Genomic DNA, 19,788 nt, shown 5'->3' on the forward strand with positions numbered 1-19,788 from the left:
AGTGTCTGACAACATTATGAAAAGGCTCCCTACAGAGAAAGATCTTTTTGTTAAGAGTAAGATCCTTTTTGTTGATTCAGAAACACTTTATCGCTCCATTCAAAGCAACCAGACTCCATTGACAGAAACAGTCATTTTACCCCTTTGTTGTACCACTGCCTTGATCGATTTTTAACTCTTAAAAGCACCAAAAGTAACACAATTAGACAATAAACAGAACCCCTTAAGTCACACAATAACAGAAACAAACAAAAACACAGAAGGCACACAGTAACACAAACAAACTAGCAAATCGAGGCAGCAGTGGACCAGAAAAGTAAAATCACTGTTTTTGTCAATGGAGTCTGGTCACTTTAAACAATGATGTCACATCTGATTCTGGTTAAACAAAACAAAAAACAAAACAAAGACTTTTAGTGGACGTAGTTTGACAGTGCAAAGTTGCCCGTTGGGATTACACTACAGTTCAGTTTTGCATCTGCTGGCTGAAGCGTTTTCCCTCAATACTTGACCAGTTTTTAAAATTGTTGTCCTGTTAGTCACTTAGTCACACAAAAAAGTTTAGGAAAATAGGATCCAGATTGAAAAATACTTAAGATGTCCTTTAAGGTGAGCACAGAGAAACTTTCCTCCCTTCCTGAATATCAATATCAATGTGAAAACAGTCCCCTAACATCAAACTCTGCTTACATCACTGTAGTGTCTTCAAACAGCATTTCAAGGTTTTACAATAGAAAAGACTTCAAAGACTAGTTTACTGGCTTGGTAAATTTATGTTTGGTTAACTGCCCCATCCCCATAAAAGTGCAGCACACTTCTGATCTCCTGAGGTTCTCCATGGGACCGTCCAGGACCATTAGACAGTGGCTGAAACGTCCTGAACGGGGCTGAGGAGCTGCAGATTCAGGTGATAATTCTCTGTAGGTTCTATGAGCGACCCCTTTAAAATTATCATATATACACAATAAAAAATATTAATTACAGCTGCTTTAATTATTATACATCTGAGAAGTTGTGTTTACGGCTTCATGTGAAAGTAAAGGGAAATAACTGTACAGTCGTAAGTGCATTTTTCTTCACTGCAGACTTTATTGCTTTTGTCCTGTATTTGCAATCCACAAAATCAGATATGTACAAACTGATGACACCATTCTGAAAAGATGTGATTGAGACCGTCTTGCATAGTGAAGGACTCATCGAAGAGAGGTTCATTACAAATCTGTCCCACTGTTACGTAATCAGACTCCCTCTTAGGACATTCAGAAATGTTTGGATTTGTAATCATGCTCACATACACGTCGCATTAAACACTTTGTTTCTTTCACTGTGGACAACTGTTTTTATTGTAAATTTTCAAACTATTAGTGTCTCTTTCAACGTAGTGAGTAACTTGATTGGAAGGTAGCACCAAAAGCTCCAGCATAAAAACATTTCTGAGTTTCTTAAGAAGGGCTTAAGCTGACTGATTATTCATCAATGGAATAAACTTCCAAGAACCTGCACTTCTTTCACAGAAGAAACGTGTCAGTTCATAAAAATAAGGCATTACCAAGGCAAGAAATATCCAGGAAGAATGAAACAAGGAGAATTGCACTTGTCTGGCAAACTTAATGTGTCTTCTGAAGTGTTTTTTTTTTTATAAAGTTCCAGTAGCTTATTTGTTTCATTAAACACACACACAAGAATATTCCTGACTTACAGTAATGCCAAGAGCCAAGAGATGCTCAAACCGCTGCATCAAATGTGATGCTTCATCCAACAAAAGGTCTTTAAATAAAGACGTGTTTCATATCAAAACTTAAATATCTGTGAAAGTTTTGGTGGATTGTCTTAGAAAGGATATGTCATTTAAAAAAAAAAAGAAAAATGCACACTTTTTGTTTAATGTAAAAGAGTGTGGTTTCAGTTTATGAGGGTAACAAAGCAAAGGGAAAAAGTATTTCAAACAGAAACAAATTAGAAGAAGCTGCCGGTCATTTTCTCCCAGAGGAAAAAATGACGGAGTTGCTGGTGTATACAAGACATGAGCAGACATTGTAAAAATGCTGCATTATGTTTTATTAAAAAGGCACAATCTCAGGATGTTTTTCAACAAATATCCGTAGTTTTTCAGGCTCCTCGGGTTCTCCTCAGTCTTAAAAACAGAAATCCATACAGCACTTCAGTTCTCAGGGCAGTGGCTGTAATATGGCACCACAAGCAGTCTCCCCACATGCAGCACATTAGAGGTTCTCTTTCTTCATTGGAGTGTGTTTTCAGTCACGTGGTCATTCATAAATTGAGTGTCACATGGAGGGAAGGGGGCCCCCCGCCGATGTGTCTCGACTTCCTGGCTGATATATTTGGATCAAGCGAAGGCACAGATGTGTTTGGTAAAGAGGCAATTAAGAGTCAATCACGATTTCAAAGGAAACCCTCGACCGCTCCCAAACTGTGGAAACCTCAGAGAGGCGTGGCAGCGAGCGGGCGAGACATCCCAGTACGCTGCACATACACATCACATGTTCCCTATGAAGTTCTTGTTGGGCTGCTGGGCGTACCACTGCTGCCGCTGCTTGCGAGCCTCCACCTCCGACAGCAGCGCCTGCCGGTACGCCTCGTACGATTTGACGATGTGTTCGAGCTCCTTCATGAAGAGCAGCTTCAGCATGCCCTGATACGTGTCCAAGTCTGCCAGCTGGAACAACTCCCACTTCAAGATGTGGTCATACCTGATGTGGAAGGGAAGATATTTACGGTACTTTAAAAGATACTTGGAGGTGCCGAGTTCTGTTTTGAGTAGGGATGTTCCTAGAGACTAATTTCCCTGTCACTTAACCTGAAACTTAAATTTAGACTAGTCGACTATTCTAAAGGAAGTAAACGTAAAACAAGAAAACACTCAGGAATGTTAAATGATGTCATATATTGAATGTGGCTAACATGGTGCTAGCACCAGCTGCCTGCTCTCCTCACAGGTTAACGTCCATGTGCCTGTGCTGAATGTAGTTATGCATTGCTCTGGTTAGGTTAGTCTTAGGTTAGAGCTTATTCTGACACATGCAACTAATTTTCACTTATTATTTTCACTTTCTGGGTCAAAATATTGCCCAACCATGCTGGTTTACATGTCATCTTTGTCCCATCCATCTTGCTGGTTTATATTTGGGTATTGGCACCCACCTGCAGCCCTGGCTAGTGGTGGGTGGCTGCATAACATCAAAGACCCAACTGTTAGCCGACCTTGTACATCAACATTTTTTTTGCATATATTGTTAAATAAATGCACAATATGGCAGTGGATGTGATCTAAAATGGTTAGAAAGGCATTTCATCTCGACTTTAAGTTATTGGATTACATGTACATAAATACATTTGTAACAAGCTAACTTTGTTGATATAATGGTCTATCTATAAGTACATCAAGTACACGACACAAACACACACAGAGTTGTACAGTAACACATCAATATTTGGTGAAAATGTTAGAAAGTTTCCAAGATAGAGAATAAGAATACGTGCTGATGTAAACATGGCAGATTTCCAACAATCAAAATAAAGGTTTTGCAAATGTTTTTGAAGTAGGTTCACAATTCTTTGTTGACCAAAGAAATCTCAATCATTTGCAACATCTGGAGCAAATCTAAGTATTTAAGAATTTGTAGTTCCAGCTTTTTGTGTGTGAGGATTTGTTAGTTTTCTAGTTTTGTCAGATTAAAACACATTTTTTTTTCCTCGGACAGGTGGTCAAACAAAACAAGCAATTTGAAGACATCATATTGGCTTTTAGGAAGGCATTGTTCACTATTTTACAGACCAAAAGAGTAACTGAGAAAATAACTGGCAGATGAGAAAAATGCCAGTTAGTTCCTGCCATAGTAGTACTCACTTGAGTGGGGCACGGGCGTACACCTGCAGCCAGTCTGGGATCTCGGCTGTGTGGTATGGGTTAGCTGGCACCAGCACCGGCTGGTTCCTCTCTGCAGGACGAGGTTGATAGGTGACAGGGGGCGGTAACGGTGGAGGCTGATCATAGCGAGGCACACTGGAACACACAGAGGGCATATAGTATTTGAATATGACTTCATCTATGTGAAACCAATTTGGACAAAAGACCGCGCTGACAACCCCGGTCAAGTGGAGTTAAATGTGGTACTTATAGTCAGTGTATCAACTACAGTAGATGGACGTTTGACAGGAAACCACTGATATACAAGCCACATATTGCTCTCTCCAAAGCTATGAGGCTCCTTAAGGAAAAACATTTTAGAGTGATGAGCAGCGACAGCCCAGGTACTCCCATGTTCTGCAAGGTAAAATTACTGCTTCTCTTTAAGGAGTCTGGTTGCTTTGGAGTGAACAATATTTGGCTTTTAAGGCTGTCTGATGGTAAAGTAAAGCAGTGAAAATATTGTAAATAAAGCACACACTTAGACTGATATTGATTTGTTTGTTTGGATCTTTTTTTAAGTGCCTAAAATATGTAAAATAGTTAATCGCTCAGCTTACACTGACTATGGATAGGAACATCGTAAAACCTCACTTCAAATAATCTAATCTTTTAAGAGGTGTAAGAAATAAGTGCAAGTCAACAAATACAGCTTTATAAAACACGAAGTCCCACTGATGACATACCTCGGTGCACAGGGGTGGCGATACTGTGCCCTCTTGTTGATGTGATCCACATAGTAGACCCCAAACTCAGCCGACTCCACCTTTTCCCAGCCTGGCGGGAGCCCCTCCCTCTCCAGAGGGTGGCTCCAGTGCGTAGTGTTAGTGTTGTGGTCGATGTAGTACTTCCTGCCACGGATGGTCCAGTCAACGGTCCAGCCGGCAGGAAGGGGGAGGTCCTCTCCCGTCAGACTGGAGAGGTTCCCAAGGGACTTGGCCTGTATTCGACCTATGCCTGAGGAAAACAAACATTTCTTTTTAGAAACCTAGAGGGAGAGGGAGAGATGTGTGACCAAACATACAGCAAGAGCAGCTGCCAGCAAACAGCGCCTCTGGGAAAGAGAAAATATTTTGGGAAATTTCATGAAAACATCATGTGTGGGAAAATGTCATTTAAAGGAGAGGAATGTCCATCATTGAAAAGGTCATTCTGATGTGGCGTCTGAGCACAGAGCGGGATAAGGGAGGAATTCACTGAATCACTTCTCGAAGCGTTATGCAGGGATGCTTAATCTCTGTGACTTGTGATGGAGCATCTTATTCTGAGCGACATCACTTGATGAATGGTAGGAAATGGGAGTGTTGTTAGGTTTGGACAGGAAGGCAGAGATCTCTGCATGGCCAGACACACACACAGGAGCTTTCAGCGGAAGAGAACAAACCACTGAACTCCCAAACACTCTGTCAGAGCAGACAGCAGAGTGGCTTCATTCAACAGGTCCTGCACTTTTATTGGCAAGTACTGTCAGCGAGGAATGTCGAGCCAACAGCTGTGTGGATGAGATACACAGAGTGAGAACTATCATGACTCAAACCGGATAAGCCTGCAGGGACGCAGAAAGGGTTGAAAATACAGGAGAATGTGCCTGGAAATATGAAGTATCTCAGCAAAATGGCGGCTACAATCTGATAAATTCTGCACGAGAGTGACAGCAACAGAGCCGGAGCTCTTTGCCAGCTGCTGAGTGAAGGGACGGAATGTGCAAGTGCTCCGCAGAAATGCACTCCTCCTCCTCCTCCACCTCATCATCATCATCATCATCATCTCTGCCCTTTTCCTCAGAAAAAAATGGCACAGAGCCATACTCCCTGCAGACCTAAAACTCCATGCATCACAGGAATTTCACTGGATACATTCAAGAGTAGAGTACTACATTTACAACTGGTGATGCAGTAGCTGTACTGAAGAAATGAAATGGGTGATTGAAATTGAGTCAGTGATAAAGAAAAGTATCAAATCACAGACACCAAATTTTGACCACACAAATGACAAATAATTAATCACATATATTGTACAGTTTTATGTTTCCCTGCATCACCAAGATGGGATGATTTCTGCTGCAAGAAGAGGCCTTTCTGTTCTTACTTCCTGGAATAGAGAGTAAAAAGGAAAATGGGGAGACTGCTGCTAATCATATGTCGTAAATTCTCATGAAGATTATGTGTAATCAACAAAAACAAAACAACAAACGGTACAACTACTTAATTTTTTGTGTTAAGACTGACCCAAATGCCTCAATGCTTCAAGTTTTATCGTTGCTGTGTTAACAGACATCCAAATCAGTATGGCTGCACCAGAAAAGGCAAAAAAAACAACCCAATAAAAGATGAGAAATTGAGCCGGTATATGGTGTTAAATCGGTCTCAAAACTCATGCACATGATATGAACACTCTGAATGTTTGCAGGTAATTCTCACTGAAGCTACGACGCTCCAAAGACAGCCCTCGTTTCCACTACAAATAATGGTTGTATAGTTATGTTTTTACCTAACCCATATTTCTACAAAGATTTCTCGCCAATTGATAGATTTTCTGAACACCTTTTTTTTTTTTTTTTTAAACAGCATTATAATGAAGTACTGTGGTGCTGCAGAGATGTCCTGGCCTAAAAACTTTGTTCTCCAGATGCAAGAAAACATATTTATTTGGTACAGACCCCAGCAAATATGACATCAAGATTTGTTTTTCAGTAAAAATGAAAATATTGATACTAATATTTATCAGACTTTAAAACCAGAAAAGGACAACATATATGCAATATCAGAATATAACAACCTATGACAATATCTAGTCTCATAAAACTATATCAACATAATGTTGATATCTTGCACAAACCTGTTTCAAACTTCATCTTATCTCCTTTAATACCAATTTCTGAAGAGAATTCAATTTTTTAAGTACAAAAACAATGTTGGTCTTGTTAAAAAAGGAAGCGCCAGCTGGTTGTAGGTAGATGACGCCTCCAAAACATCTTTGCAATGTAACTATATACAGAGAGTAGCACCTAAGTACACAGATGATTCATAAGAAGTGAGCAGTCTGAGGCTCAGACATTTGACTGCGGGCGGTCTGCAAATTGCTAGTTTGTCGACAGAAAGATTCAGCAAACAGAGAGGTGAAAAATGCAGAGCCCCTGATGCTTGTTTAACTTCACTCCAAACAACCCTCCATGATATGTGATAGGCGGGTCTGACATAATACTCAACCATGACATTGACAAGTGAGCCACAAAATAAAAGGTTCTCTATTGTTTGGGGTAGGTTGGGAAATTCCTGCGACCCCCAAAACATTTAATCTCATGGAAATTACACACTTACATCACACTAATGTTTACAATGTGGAGCAGTAAGATAAAAATATAACATTCCTGAGGAAAAGTTGAATAAAATTGCTCTTTTGAGCTGTTCAGTGACAACCAAAGGCTTGCATTCCTTTCAAAGTGGCCTATTTATGATCCAAAATCCATCCATAATACTTTGTCATTTCAAAGCAGCAGTCGTGAATTAGCGCAGCCGCCTCACTTAAACCGAAACATTTTCCTGGGACCCCAAAGCTGGCAATGTTTTCTCAAAGCTTTCCCCCCCAAAACTCTGACTCGCTGGTGTTATTTCATTCTCAAACACGACTGCTCCACTTTCATACCTCAGCATTCACAGACAAGAAGTCAGAAGGAAAAAAAAAGTTTTAGTCCCTGAAGAGACTGTGACTGCCTGCCATGTACTTTCCAAAACCATGTGTGCAGCTCAAGAATGCAATTTCCTGATCTTTGTCACATTTTGAACTCTCTCCTACTTCCAATTTCTTGTCACTGTCTGTTTAGAATTTTATATTTCAATTAGCTTTACTGGCATGACTGCATATAATACAGTACTGTCAAAGCATATTAATACAAACTATTCCATCTTAATGGACATAAATAAACATAATAACCAATAACAATAAAAAAGGGCTTCAGGAACAAGAGGGGCTATGAAATAAATAATAAACCTACAACAAATGAATTATTTATTAATATAGAACAGGGAGCTCATGGAGCTGTAAAGCTCATGTGAAGCTGCAGCATATCTTGCTGCCAGCCTTCAGCAGTCCTCCTTCTCTCCCAGTAGGACCGGAAGTCTTTCCAAGTCACTTAAGTAGAGGATACGGGGGAATATTTTTTTTACTGTTTTTGTAAAATATTGGTCTGTAAGGCATTTATATTGGTTACAGTGAGTTTGGAATTGCAGCATCTCCTCTCTGGGCAGCCAGGAGGTCTGTCTGTGTCAGCCTGCCTCCACTGCCAGGTTGCGTTCATGCGGTCTGTATTTACTCAGTAGTTTTCTCAGATATATGCATTGTTTACAAGACTAAAAGAGATACCAATACTGTAAAAAGTGAATGGCGAAGCAGATGTTTACCTGAAGAGGGTCTGCTTGGAGCTGGGGGTGTGTGTTGTCGTGGAAGTCTTTGGAAGTTGTGTTCATTGTGCTCATAGTATCTATAGTCCTCAGGAAAGCGCTCTGGGACCCTCCTGGGCTGGCGCTGCTGTTGCTGCTGTTGCTGCTGCTGCTGCTGCTGATGTTGCTGTTGGTGCTGCTGGTTGTCATAGTAAGGCTCAGAGGTGTAATAATAGCGGGCAGCATCTCCGTTCTCAGACATGGGGCTCACGTCTGTGAGGAAGGACTGTGAGGAGCCTCCGTAATCGTGGGGCAGGTCTCCCAGGCTGCGAGGCAGGTATGGAGGTGCGGACATGCGGTGGCTCTCTCTGCGGGCCACCTCATGAGGAGGCCTCTGCACGGGGGTACGGAGAAAGCTCTTGTTGCGCGACACCACGGGCTCCCGGCTGGGTGCCACAGGGTAGGCAGAGGGCCCCATGTCTGGCAGGGGAACCTCTGCGCGTCTGGGAATAGTGGGTCCATGACGGATGAATGAGGGCATAAGATCTGCAACCAGGTGAACAAGACAAGTGCAACTGTCAATAACAGTAGAGGTGCAACAATTGATTGATTATATGTAAATGTCCACTGATTTATCAATTAACAAACAGACAAACACAAACAAAAGATGAAAAATGTTGATCACTATTTCCAAAAGCCTAATCCTCAAATATCTTATTTTGACTACAACCCAAATATATTTAGTTTGCTGTCATAGAGAAGTAAAGCAACCAGAAAATATTCACATTTGAGAAGCTGAAATCAGAGAATTGGGACATCCGATTGTAATTAATTTAACAGCCGATTAATAATAAATGAATTATTCCACCTTATGGACCAAACAACTAACTGATTGAGAAAATACTCTGCAGCTTAAGTGACAATAAAAATAACTGGTAGTTGCCGTCTTAAAAATCAGTCAACAGAATAACAAAGTTGTAGCATCAACAGGCAATGGAAGAATGTAACTCAGTACACTTAATCAAGTACTGTGCTTGGTACTTGTGCTTAACATTTTCCTTGCACTTAACGTTTTCCTTGCACCAAAACATTTCAGAGCAAAATATTGTACTTTTTACTACACCACTTCAGGCAGGTACATAATTTGGCATACAAAATATCTAATATACCTAGACATTATCTTGTTATAAAATGTATTATACTGTTCTAGCATAGGAATGTCATAATATCCTGGTACTGATCATAAATAAACATACGGTATTAGCATGTAAATAATCCAATGCCTCTTTAAGATCTTCCTTTATAAAGATCTACCATAAACAGCAGATGGAAATTGGAAAAAATTATGTAAGGACATGGTCAGCGGACATCAGATCACAGTATATCAGAATGGTTAGTTGTCAGCCTGTGATCTCACACACAAACTTTCCGTCCACTGCTCCCCACAAGTGATTTTGTTTCAGAAGACACTGTATTGATGACAGATGTTTGGCCTCGTGGATCTTTTGTTTATTAGATCATCTGGTTGCCTTTTCAGTAAAGTTGCATAATTAATCAAAACTGCATTAGCGCCAAATGCAATATCCAAATAACAGAAGCTGCACTTTTTTGTTGTTAAGGGAAAAATGTGTGAGAAAACAGCATTATAATGGAGTACTGCAAACTAGTACTACAGATTCAGAGATGCCCAGGCCAAATCTACAAATCTTGTTCTCCAGATGTTTGTTTGGTATAGAATCGAACTAATGTCACATCATCAGGATATTAATAGTTTTTTTTCCAGTTAAAATGAAAATTGTGATTTAAAAAATGATCATTCCCAGTAATCTTGAATCATTTTGCAATCCAATATGATATTTTTACCATATCATACAGCCCAATCAAGCAGTATTTATGGTAAAGTAGTTAAATTTAGCTCCACTTTAAACATCTGCTTAACATTAAAAACCTACTTTCTACTTAGAATGCATTGATAACACAATAATATAAGACATCATTACCCTGTCAGGGGTCATTCTCTTTGGAAACCAAGTACTTGAGGTTCCTGACAATACTTTCATACTTTTATTTACTTATGTAAAAAAAAGCCTTTAGTAATTATTCTTACACTTCTTGTACCACTGCTAATAAATGCAAAATAATACGCAAATTAGAGTAGAAGTAATCAGTTTAAATGAGATTATTCCTTACTAACAGATTGTTTACATCACAGGACAATTTAACAAGTCAAAAACAGATGACAGCACTCATTCAGTTTCTACGAATGGGAAATGTAAGCTAACTAGCAAGAAATCTGACTTTTCTGTAAACCACAACACTAAATTTATCGCCAGGAAACAGTTTTAAATAATGGGAAATAACAGATAAAATAGATGTTTCACTGAGTAGTTTTGTACACTTGTTATCAGCAGTGATAAGTTACCGTTATCTCTCAGCTCTCTTTTGGCAGCTGACATTAAAGCTGTGTAGAAAGATGATGAACACTTAGCTGTTAGCTATGTTAGCTCTTGAACTACCAGCTTAGCATGTAGATACAAAGTACAATATGCGGTTAAACAGTTGGTTACAATCTTATGAGCCACATTAATGTTTCCACACATTCAATTTAGCACATTTGCTGTCGTTATCTTGCTATTTACTGTCAGTAAAGTTACTTTTCGCTAGCAGGCTAACTGATGCTAACTTAAGCTAGCAGGCTAACAACTTGTTGCGCTTACTTCTGAGGAGCGGCGACGTTTCCTTCTTCACATATTTCCCGTGTACCTCGGCTGGTTTCGACGCTTCGTTTTTACTTTTCTTTCGCGAGAGCATAACTCAAAGCTCCGAAACATCAACAACACGGTGCTGTAATGTCATGGCACGATCCTTCCACTCTGCAACCATCCCGTTCAGTTTGCACGGCGCGGAGAGTAAACATTTTTAAAAAGGTTTAGATGAGCTAGCAGCAAGTTAGCCTGCTAACCTCAGCTAACTGCTGGATGAGCGTTTCCTCCAGTGGTCCAGTCCGCTCTGAGCGACGATCCACTCCCACCGCCGGTCCTCACTGGGACTGAGACTGTACAGTCCTGCCCATCAGCTACCTCAGGACACACAACTACTGTTGACAACACTGAGCTACACAACTCACTCATCCATATGAAACATCAGTGACAGATAAAGTGACAAATATGAGTCAGAATCAGAAACTTTATTGATCCCTAAGAATAGAAAACATATACATTCTACCACAATATATAAGAGATCATGTAACTAACAATAATTGCAAATGTATACAGTAAGAAGTGTGTGTTATTTACAAAGTATAACAGTAATATAAAAACATACAACTGCAATATATAGAAAATATGAGATTAATAGAAATATGATAATTGATGTAAAAACTATGTTGCATATGTTGTGCATCAAGCTATAATCATACATAATGGTGTAATAACAGTTTTGTATACATTGCACAGAGTAAATTGTAATTCAATAACCTGTACATGTGTTAGGACACTACTGAGAATGTGAGGTCCAAGCAACAAATATTTAGCTGTAATTCATTTTCATTAAATTAAAGTGCACTTGGACGGTATGAAAAAGTGGAGGAAACAATGGTGGAAGTATTATTCAGATCATTTACTTGAGTAAAAGTACTAATACCACAGTGCAAATATACTCTATTACAAGTAAAAGTCCAGCATAGAAATTTTTACGGAAGTAAAAGTATGCAAGTATGATCAGGAAAAGATACTAAGGAAAGTAAAATTACTCAATGCAGAAAATGGCCCTTGTGACTTAAAATTTTATATCATTAGATTATAGGGATGTAACAATATGTAGAATAACGCAGTTTAAAAAAGTCTAAATATTGTACCAAATTGTGACTATACCATGATACTACATGATTAATTATTTTATTTATTTATTTTTAATAAATAGACTGCTACTGACTGTTTCATTGTTTTCACTGCATCAGATAATTCATGCTTTGTTTTTTGCACGTGCTAAGATCATGGCTGATTTATTTACTTCAATAAAGAAGGAAAGCAGAAGCCTTTTAACTTAAAATGAAAAAGTAATTTTAAACCAACAAAAATGCTGTACATGACAGATTTGTTATTTAATAAAAGGCTCTTTTTTTTTATTGTCTCATAATATATAGTGATTTTTTTTTTTTTTTTTTATCACAGGTGACACCTTCACAGTGCTCATTTCATCCAACCCTCAAAATTATTCAAAATAAAGTGCGATCATGAAAAGGAGAATGCAGCAAATCTGGAACCATGGAATGAGCTGGTATTTGTATATATGATTGGGTAGTTTAATTTACCAAAACATCATATTTTATAAGCACTTTATCTGCTTTTTTTTATGAAGAGCTGTCAGATAAATGTAATGGAGTAAACAGGACATTATTTACCTCTGATTCATAGTTCAAGTATAAGTATGAAGTGTCATGAAAAGAGTGATGCATAAATAAATATGAATGTAAGAAATAATTAGTAACTACAGCTGTTAAATAAATGCAGTGGAGTACAAGTATAAAGAAACAAAACTGTGCAAGTACCTTAAAATTGCATTTAAGTACAGTACTTAAGTAAAATATCCATCTATAGACAGATAACCCTGCAGAGCACCGAGGAGATTCTCTCCAAAGAGCAGCACAAACAAATTAATCCAGTCAGGAATCAAACCAAACACAATCCATGTATTTTATTTACAGCTGTAACACAAAATATCACCGTTCTCAACTTTAGTGCTCATTCTGCAGATCTTGCAAAGACGGGATCCTTCATTTGAATCAAAAACATTCATAATGGCACAGCTTTACATTTCAAACTTTACATATTGCAACAGGTATTTTTCTTCACATGTATTTAAATAAGTATCGCTGCTTGACATTCATTTAAAGGGAACGCAGCTTCAGTTAGTGTTACCTAAAAGCAAATACCGTGAATAGGTCACCTGATTATTTGACTTTCTGTTTACATGATTTCGTTGCTGACAGGTTTGTGTGCATAAGGGCTTGAGAAGGAAAAGGATAGATGGATAAACACAGTTAATCTCTTTGACAACACAGACACAAGAACACTTACATAAAAAGTGCACTTCAGTATTGCTTTTCTCTTTCAAAAGAAATATAGTGTCATGGTAAATTATTCACTAAGATACTAGTAACATCTTTAAAAAACATTTAACAATATAAATTACTGTAAAATATCAGGTTGTTTACAGTTTAACCTCGCATTTGGTTCTTCATAGGTCCAACACAACATAAGCTAATTATTTATTAGAATAAAATAAAAATACTGCATATTTAACACAGTCAAATTTAGGCTCATACAAGACAGAACATCCAAAGGAACAGGGACTTTTTCTTGTGCATTTGGCTGCAAGGTTCAAGCAATAAAAAAAACATTTTCAGTAAATAAACAGTGCAATTTATGTTTGACTTTGGACACTTGCAGAAGACATGGCAAGTGCTATTAATGTCCGAGTACCTTCAGTGATACATTATGAGCATTAATAGTGATACGATAGTGATGGCAGGGGCGAGGGGTTCAGGTCCCGCACTATCTTGTTCAGGCTGGAGATCTTCTCCTCCAGCAGGTAGTTCTTCTTCTCTGCGATTTTCTGCCGCTGCTCGGTGATCTCCAGAGCCTTCAGCAGCTGGGTGTTCTCCACGTACAGGTCTTTGATCAACACGTCGGCTTTGCCATTCTTGTGCAGCTGGAAAAGTCGGACAAAGTACATGATGAACCTCGTCAGTCTCATTTGACCCAGGCGGTTTTGACACACGTGTCAGCTGACATGTGGCAAAGAAACTGCAGCACAGAAAGGCCAAAGATACAGCATGTCTGTGGGGTTTTTAGTTCGCATTAGTGACCATAAAAGTTCCATTTAGAGAGTAGTTGAGGCTCACTTCAGTACTGCGGGCCACGTCTACTCTAGGTTCCCTAAAAACTGCTGATGGCAACAAAAAAGCTCTCTTGGTAGCAAAATATGTGAAGTCTTGCAACAACCACAGAGTAAACACACTTTTAATGATTTTGTGTTTGTGTACAGTGTGTTCTAATGGGCTGTACTGTTTAAAGTTCATGTGTAATCTTGTGATTATTCATTTTCTTTTTAAATGTAATTATTCTGTATGTACTTTGGCAATAAGAAAACTTAAGTAAAGCTTATTTGAATACGAGAAGCTTGACACACATCTCTAGAGAAGGGAAACATACCAGACCTACACTTTACAAACGCTTTCTTTAAAGGACCTTACTGATAAATTGTTGAAAGTTGTTGTTAAAGTTGAATTGAAAAGTGGACATTCATGCTAGGCATTTCCCAGTTTCTTGATTTTGCCAATCTTAAAAAATATTGAAGTGTTTTTCCTTAAAAGACGACACTGAACTGTTTCTGATGAATTAATTGATTGAACTAACCTGTTCTTTCAGCTGAGCAACTTTTTCTTTGAGCAGCAGTTTGACGTTATGCAGCGACAGCTCAATTTCCCTCATGCGCTCCTCCATATTCTTCATCTTCCTCTCCCTTTCATCCTGGTGAGAAGACAGCGAACGAGATCAACAAACGGCTGCTGTGCAAATACGATAAAGTCACGATAAAAATTTAAAGTCTCTTCCCTTTGAGCTACTGAAAACTGTGAGCGAGAAAAATAAAACAACTCATAGACCACATTTTAATGAGCTCGGTGCTTTATTTTATCTTGATTTCAGCAGTATATGATATCCAGTACATTTCTAGAGAGGGGAAAATCACTAAAAAAAATAAATAACATATAAATAGGTATAAAATTATGCCTTGTATTCCAGATACTGCTACAAAAAATAATTTAATGCATAAATAAAATAAACCCTAACATGATTCTATTAAAATAAATAACAAAAATAATAAAACAAATAAAATAAATTTCTATACATGGTGCAAAAAGAAGGATTCACTAAATGACTCAGAGAAAAAAAAGATATGACATTAACAGATATAATGACACATTATACTAATGATGTGGATTTTCTAATAATAAATACCAGATAAACATTACGTTAACAGCTGTGTGACGTGTTTGAACAGTCATTGTTTCAAAAAAAAAAAACAAAATTTAACCCAGAAAGATGTGATTCACTTTGGTTGTGGAGCGGCAGCAGCAGTAGCAGAAACAGAAACATGCAGTCCCAGAACACAAATACAACATAAACAAGTAGCTTGAAGAAACATGCAACTATGCGTGGTGTTAGAGAAGAAATACAGGCATAAACAAGAAAAGACAAACAGTGAAAATCTGGTACCTTCATCAAGAAATCTCTACAAACCCTGACTGGACACAGACGGTAACATCACCTGACAACTGCAGGCTGGATTTGTTTGATTGTTAGAAAAGGCTCAGAAGGCTGTCAGGCACTGACCTCGCCTCAACTTAACACTCCTCCATGATCGTAAGGCAAGCTGTCGCACTAGATTTAGCCCCCGACAATGTACATATATATACCCTGTCTCAAACAATTGTAAATGGTACAAGTGCATAACAGAACATTCCCAGAAAACACACCCTGCTTTAAAAAGATTCCCTGTATTTAAACTACAAAAGGAACACAAAACTGTCCTTAAAAAAAGTCAAAGACTGTCAAGAAACCACGTTGGACATGTTAAATTTGATATTGCATGTCTTACAAACTTTAAATTTTCAGTGGTAATCTCATTATTTAATAAAGATCCCATTGGGAAAAACCTCTGGAGCCTTTCCTGTGTTTTCCTGCCACCTAGCAGCATGGAAATACAACTACACATTCATGCCTTTTGAATCAGGCGCCATATTTGTTCACAATCTCCTATAAGGATGTATCATCATGTGCCACAGTCGGATTTGGGCGTGAAACACACAGCAGCAGAGGAAGAGTGGGACTGAGGAGAGCAGTCCTGGGAGGAAAAATAGAGGCTAAAGCGAAGAGCAGGAAAGACGCTGGTGTTAGAGTCCACCGATCCGCCGGTAGCTGTCTGCGTGAGCCGCTCGCTGCTCCGGCATCGGCCCCTGGAGAGAAAAGGCAGGTACACTTCACCACGGCTCGACCTGACCGCTAATCCTACAAACCTACACGGGCCTGGTCATTTATCAGGCCTTCACACAGGCTTCTACAGCCAAAACATATGGAAATGTGTCTTCAATATTACATGAATAAATAAGAAATACTGATGTGAATAAACAGACAAAATATCCAATCTAGAAAAAAGTGAAATAGCTTCTGTTTAAAAAAGTATATATCAATTTATCTCAATGACTGTGATGAAAATAGCATCATGAAATAAATCATGTGATTAGATAGATAAAGGATTACAGACTATATATTATTTATTCATGAACTCAGACACACAGTATGTCAAATGAAATGAGCAAAAATTTAGATTTTGTTTGGGTTATGTAATATTTGTGTATTATGTTTATATTTATTTCCCAGTATGCACAGCTGCACGTAAAAGGAAATATTACTGGAATATTCATTTTCATTAGCCATGTAAACTGCTCTTTTTCATGCATCTAGATAAAATGTTTCATTTCAGTCAATAACAATAATTATTAATGATTTTTAATGATGTATTCTTAATGACCATGAAAAAAAAGGTTGAATTTAACCACTTTACTTATGCATGTCACTCATTATCATGAGATATGACAGGCTGTTTATGAGCCAAGGTGTATTTATTACTTGTTTTTCATGCAGTTACCATTGAAGTTAAACTACTGAACACAAGTCATTGTGTCTTATTTCAATAATCTTAACAGTGTAAATGTTTAGTATACATACAATCCTCTTTTCCTTCCACTAAATTCCTCATGACCCAATGATAAGTAGTATCTTCATTTGCAGATAAAAATGACATAAAACAGGGTCAGATGCTATTAAAATAAACTAACAGTGGGATGATGCTATTTACAGATAAACCTACAGATAAACTACATCTGTTTAGTTGGGAAGAGACTGAGGTTTGTGCGATATGAGTCTGACACAAGGTGACAAATGGAAAAACAGCCACCAGGACCACACCCGGATTATCACACCACAGCAACTACTTCAGTCACGAGATGGAAAATTAAATAATGACGGTGAGCTCAGAAACACGACGAAGAAACACACAGGCACCACAGACTAAACATCAAACCCAGAAAGTAAACAAAATATAAGGAGATGAGGACAGACGGGTGCTGAGGCGGATCGGTGACGAGCCACCAAAACAAGGAGAACTGTAAACCCAGCATTCAAACAAAAAGGTGATGGAAGGAAAAAACACAGGATTATCACAATTAAATGACACTCAGCTCAGGTGTTTGAGAACTTTTACGACAATTCATTATTTCTATTAATGTTTTCTTTCTTTTGAATTTACCACAAAGCAAATTTAAGAAGTTAAAATAAAATTCTCAGCACCTGAACTGAGTGATTTATTTGAGTGGGAACAAAACCAAAGTGACAGTGAAAGAAATAAATTGGGCGCATCTACATTCACCTCCCATTATATCCCAAATCATTCCCAACATGAGATGCATAGTTCCTGTCTTATAGCTCTTAATGATGAATTTATAATTGGGACAAAAGATGGCAATAACATGGCAAAAGAAAATGATGACGGTGACAAAAAATGGCAGGAGATGAAAGCAAAACCAAACCGTGCAATGATGCAATGGCACTAAAGCTTCACTTTCTAAACTGCTTATTCAGGCTCAATGTTAAATTTAAAAAATGCAGTTTGAATTAGGAGGAATTTTCCAAGCCTACTAAGAGTATAATGTAGACATGCAGCTCTAATTTAGCTCATGTATTTTCAAATACATGTCTATATTTGTTATCAGAGAACGTTGAGGTTGTACTGTACCTGCATGTTGTCCGGACCTTCACCTCGATGCTGTCCTCTGGGTATCCTGTGAGGCGACGGGGGCAGAAGTTCAACCAACTGAGCCTGAAATGTCTGTACAAAGTAGAAAAAGTAGAGTAAGGAAAGACAGCAACACAGGCGGATGAGAAATATCCAGAGCACAAGTTTTTTTTTTATTTAAAGGAGCAAGGTGTCATTTATGGCATCCTTCAAGGCAACTCCAAACAAATAGGAGAAAGCATATCATCAGACTACTCTCTGCTGTGCTGCCGTTAGCTCGGTTAGCCCTGTTGCTAGTGACCTTTAGCTGACATGAGTCTGATTGGAACTGTGTGACTACGTGGTTTCACTAGACAGGATGAGCTGAAGCTAGCCGGTTAGCATGCTAACTTCAGTAGATGTCTCTGCAACACAACACACAGATGTCTTTGACATAACATCATAACTGGAATTTCTTCACATTTTTGTTGATAATGTTAGTTCTTTTTTTTGAAGGATTTAAGCTAATTTTTTGACCATTCTTACATCTTTAACAATAATCTAATCATGAACTCTAATTCCATTCTTACAAGAGAAACCTGGCAAAAAAGCTGTCTGAAGACTGAACAAAAGCAGAAAGAAAGTAAAGCATTAGTACTCTATATGTTAAGGATATAAACAATTTAATGACAAGTGCAAATTAATACTTTGTGTTGTAAAAACTAAAACAAAGAGAAGAAAAGTTGTAAAAACTTAAACTAAAACAAGGAGAAGAAAAGTGGATCTAACGGCGTACCTCTAGCAGCTGAGTAGACAGTCGAGCCATTTGAGCTTTGAGTGCTTCATTTTCTTGTTGAAGGCTCTCCAGCTCTGTGTGTCCTTGTCCTGCTTCACGGCCCTGAAACACACAGAGCACACGCAATAAGAATTTGAGCAGATGCCACATAATCAGTATGTTAAGGAAAAAAAATGAACTAAAGATTTATCTTGTTAGATTTGTGCAGTTTCTACCTTGGTGAGCTCCTTTTGTGCCTCGAGCTCCTGCTTTAGAGAGGCGTTCTCCTGCTCCAAGGCCTTCAGCAGGGACGACTGACTCGGCTGTTTGTGCTGCTTCAGGGACAGGACGGTGGCATCAAGCTGATGGACCTGCAGACATTAAAATAGAGGGATTAATGATAGATTAGTAACAGAGAGAGAAAAGCGAACAGTAACATGACTGTAGGCTCTTAAAGGTCACTAAGGCTTGCTGTAGTCCTCAGCTCACCTTCTCTCTGGACTGAATAAGGTCTCCTTTGATGCTGTGCACTTCTGCCTGAAGCCGCTCGTTTTCCTGCCTCAGCAGCTGCTGATCCTGCTCCATCAGCCGAGACATCTCGTCTCTGTGCCGCTTCTTGCTCCGATTCTGGAGTCCACTTGAGTGCAAGGCCATCTCCAAAACATGGTTCTGTGAACAACAAAGACAAGGTCAAGTCTACTGAACAAAACTGTGCTTTCATATCTTTATATTTAAACATCCTCAAACATCACTTGCAAAATAAGTATCTTTATGCTTTTTCGTGTTTTGCTTCTGCACCAAAGAGGGGCTGCATGATTATAGTCAAAATAATACTCATGCTATTTTCTGCAATATTAAGATCACAAATA

General features: G+C 38.5%; 2 protein-coding genes across 6 annotated transcripts in view; both read right to left on the minus strand.

Moving 5' to 3' along the window:
* Nucleotides 1–1,065: 1,065 nt before the first annotated feature.
* On the minus strand, nt 1,066–11,390 carry sav1 (salvador family WW domain containing protein 1). 2 transcript variants are annotated; one of them, XM_084741996.1, is made up of 5 exons: nt 11,025–11,390; nt 8,329–8,853; nt 4,615–4,885; nt 3,869–4,024; nt 1,066–2,711 (listed from the first exon to the last, which is right to left on the minus strand). In XM_084741996.1, exons 1-5 carry the CDS (start codon nt 11,116–11,118, stop codon nt 2,498–2,500), a joined length of 1,260 nt encoding a protein of 419 aa, XP_084598122.1. In that variant the 5' UTR covers nt 11,119–11,390; the 3' UTR covers nt 1,066–2,497. The 2 variants fall into 2 exon arrangements, with proteins under 2 accessions (XP_084598122.1, XP_084598123.1); XM_084741997.1 differs by having other exon boundaries at nt 11,270–11,384.
* A 2,323-nt stretch (nt 11,391–13,713) lies between these two features.
* nin (ninein (GSK3B interacting protein)) overlaps nt 13,714–19,788 on the minus strand; it is a 30,865-nt gene continuing 24,790 nt past the window's right edge. For 3 of the 4 annotated variants that reach the window (XM_084741978.1, XM_084741979.1, XM_084741977.1), the window contains 6 exons: nt 19,409–19,588; nt 19,156–19,290; nt 18,941–19,042; nt 18,166–18,258; nt 14,727–14,840; nt 13,714–14,019 (listed from right to left, as the gene is read on the minus strand). In XM_084741978.1, the coding sequence (XP_084598104.1) occupies nt 13,813–14,019; nt 14,727–14,840; nt 18,166–18,258; nt 18,941–19,042; nt 19,156–19,290; nt 19,409–19,588 (831 nt within the window). In that variant the 3' untranslated portion in view covers nt 13,714–13,812. Of the gene's footprint in view, nt 14,020–14,726; nt 14,841–14,978; nt 16,328–18,165; nt 18,259–18,940; nt 19,043–19,155; nt 19,291–19,408; nt 19,589–19,788 lie in introns of those variants that run through there. The other variant, XM_084741980.1, reaches the window with a different exon arrangement.

The sequence above is a fragment of the Lutjanus erythropterus genome, chromosome 18, assembly GCF_056507025.1.
Source record: "Lutjanus erythropterus isolate fLutEry1 chromosome 18, fLutEry1.hap2, whole genome shotgun sequence".
NCBI lineage: Eukaryota > Metazoa > Chordata > Actinopteri > Lutjaniformes > Lutjanidae > Lutjanus > Lutjanus erythropterus.

Excerpts from the sequence above, each read along its gene's own strand:
- sav1 (XM_084741996.1), bottom strand. The coding sequence starts at position 11,118 with ATGCTCTCGCGAAAGAAAAGTAAAAACGAAGCGTCGAAACCAGCCGAG. Across the intron at positions 4,886-8,328 it reads TCCAAGCAGACCCTCTTCAG|GCATAGGTCGAATACAGGCC; the intron begins GTAAACATCTGC and ends TGTTTTCCTCAG. Across the intron at positions 2,712-3,868 it reads TACGCCCGTGCCCCACTCAA|GTATGACCACATCTTGAAGT; the intron begins GTGAGTACTACT and ends CTTCCACATCAG.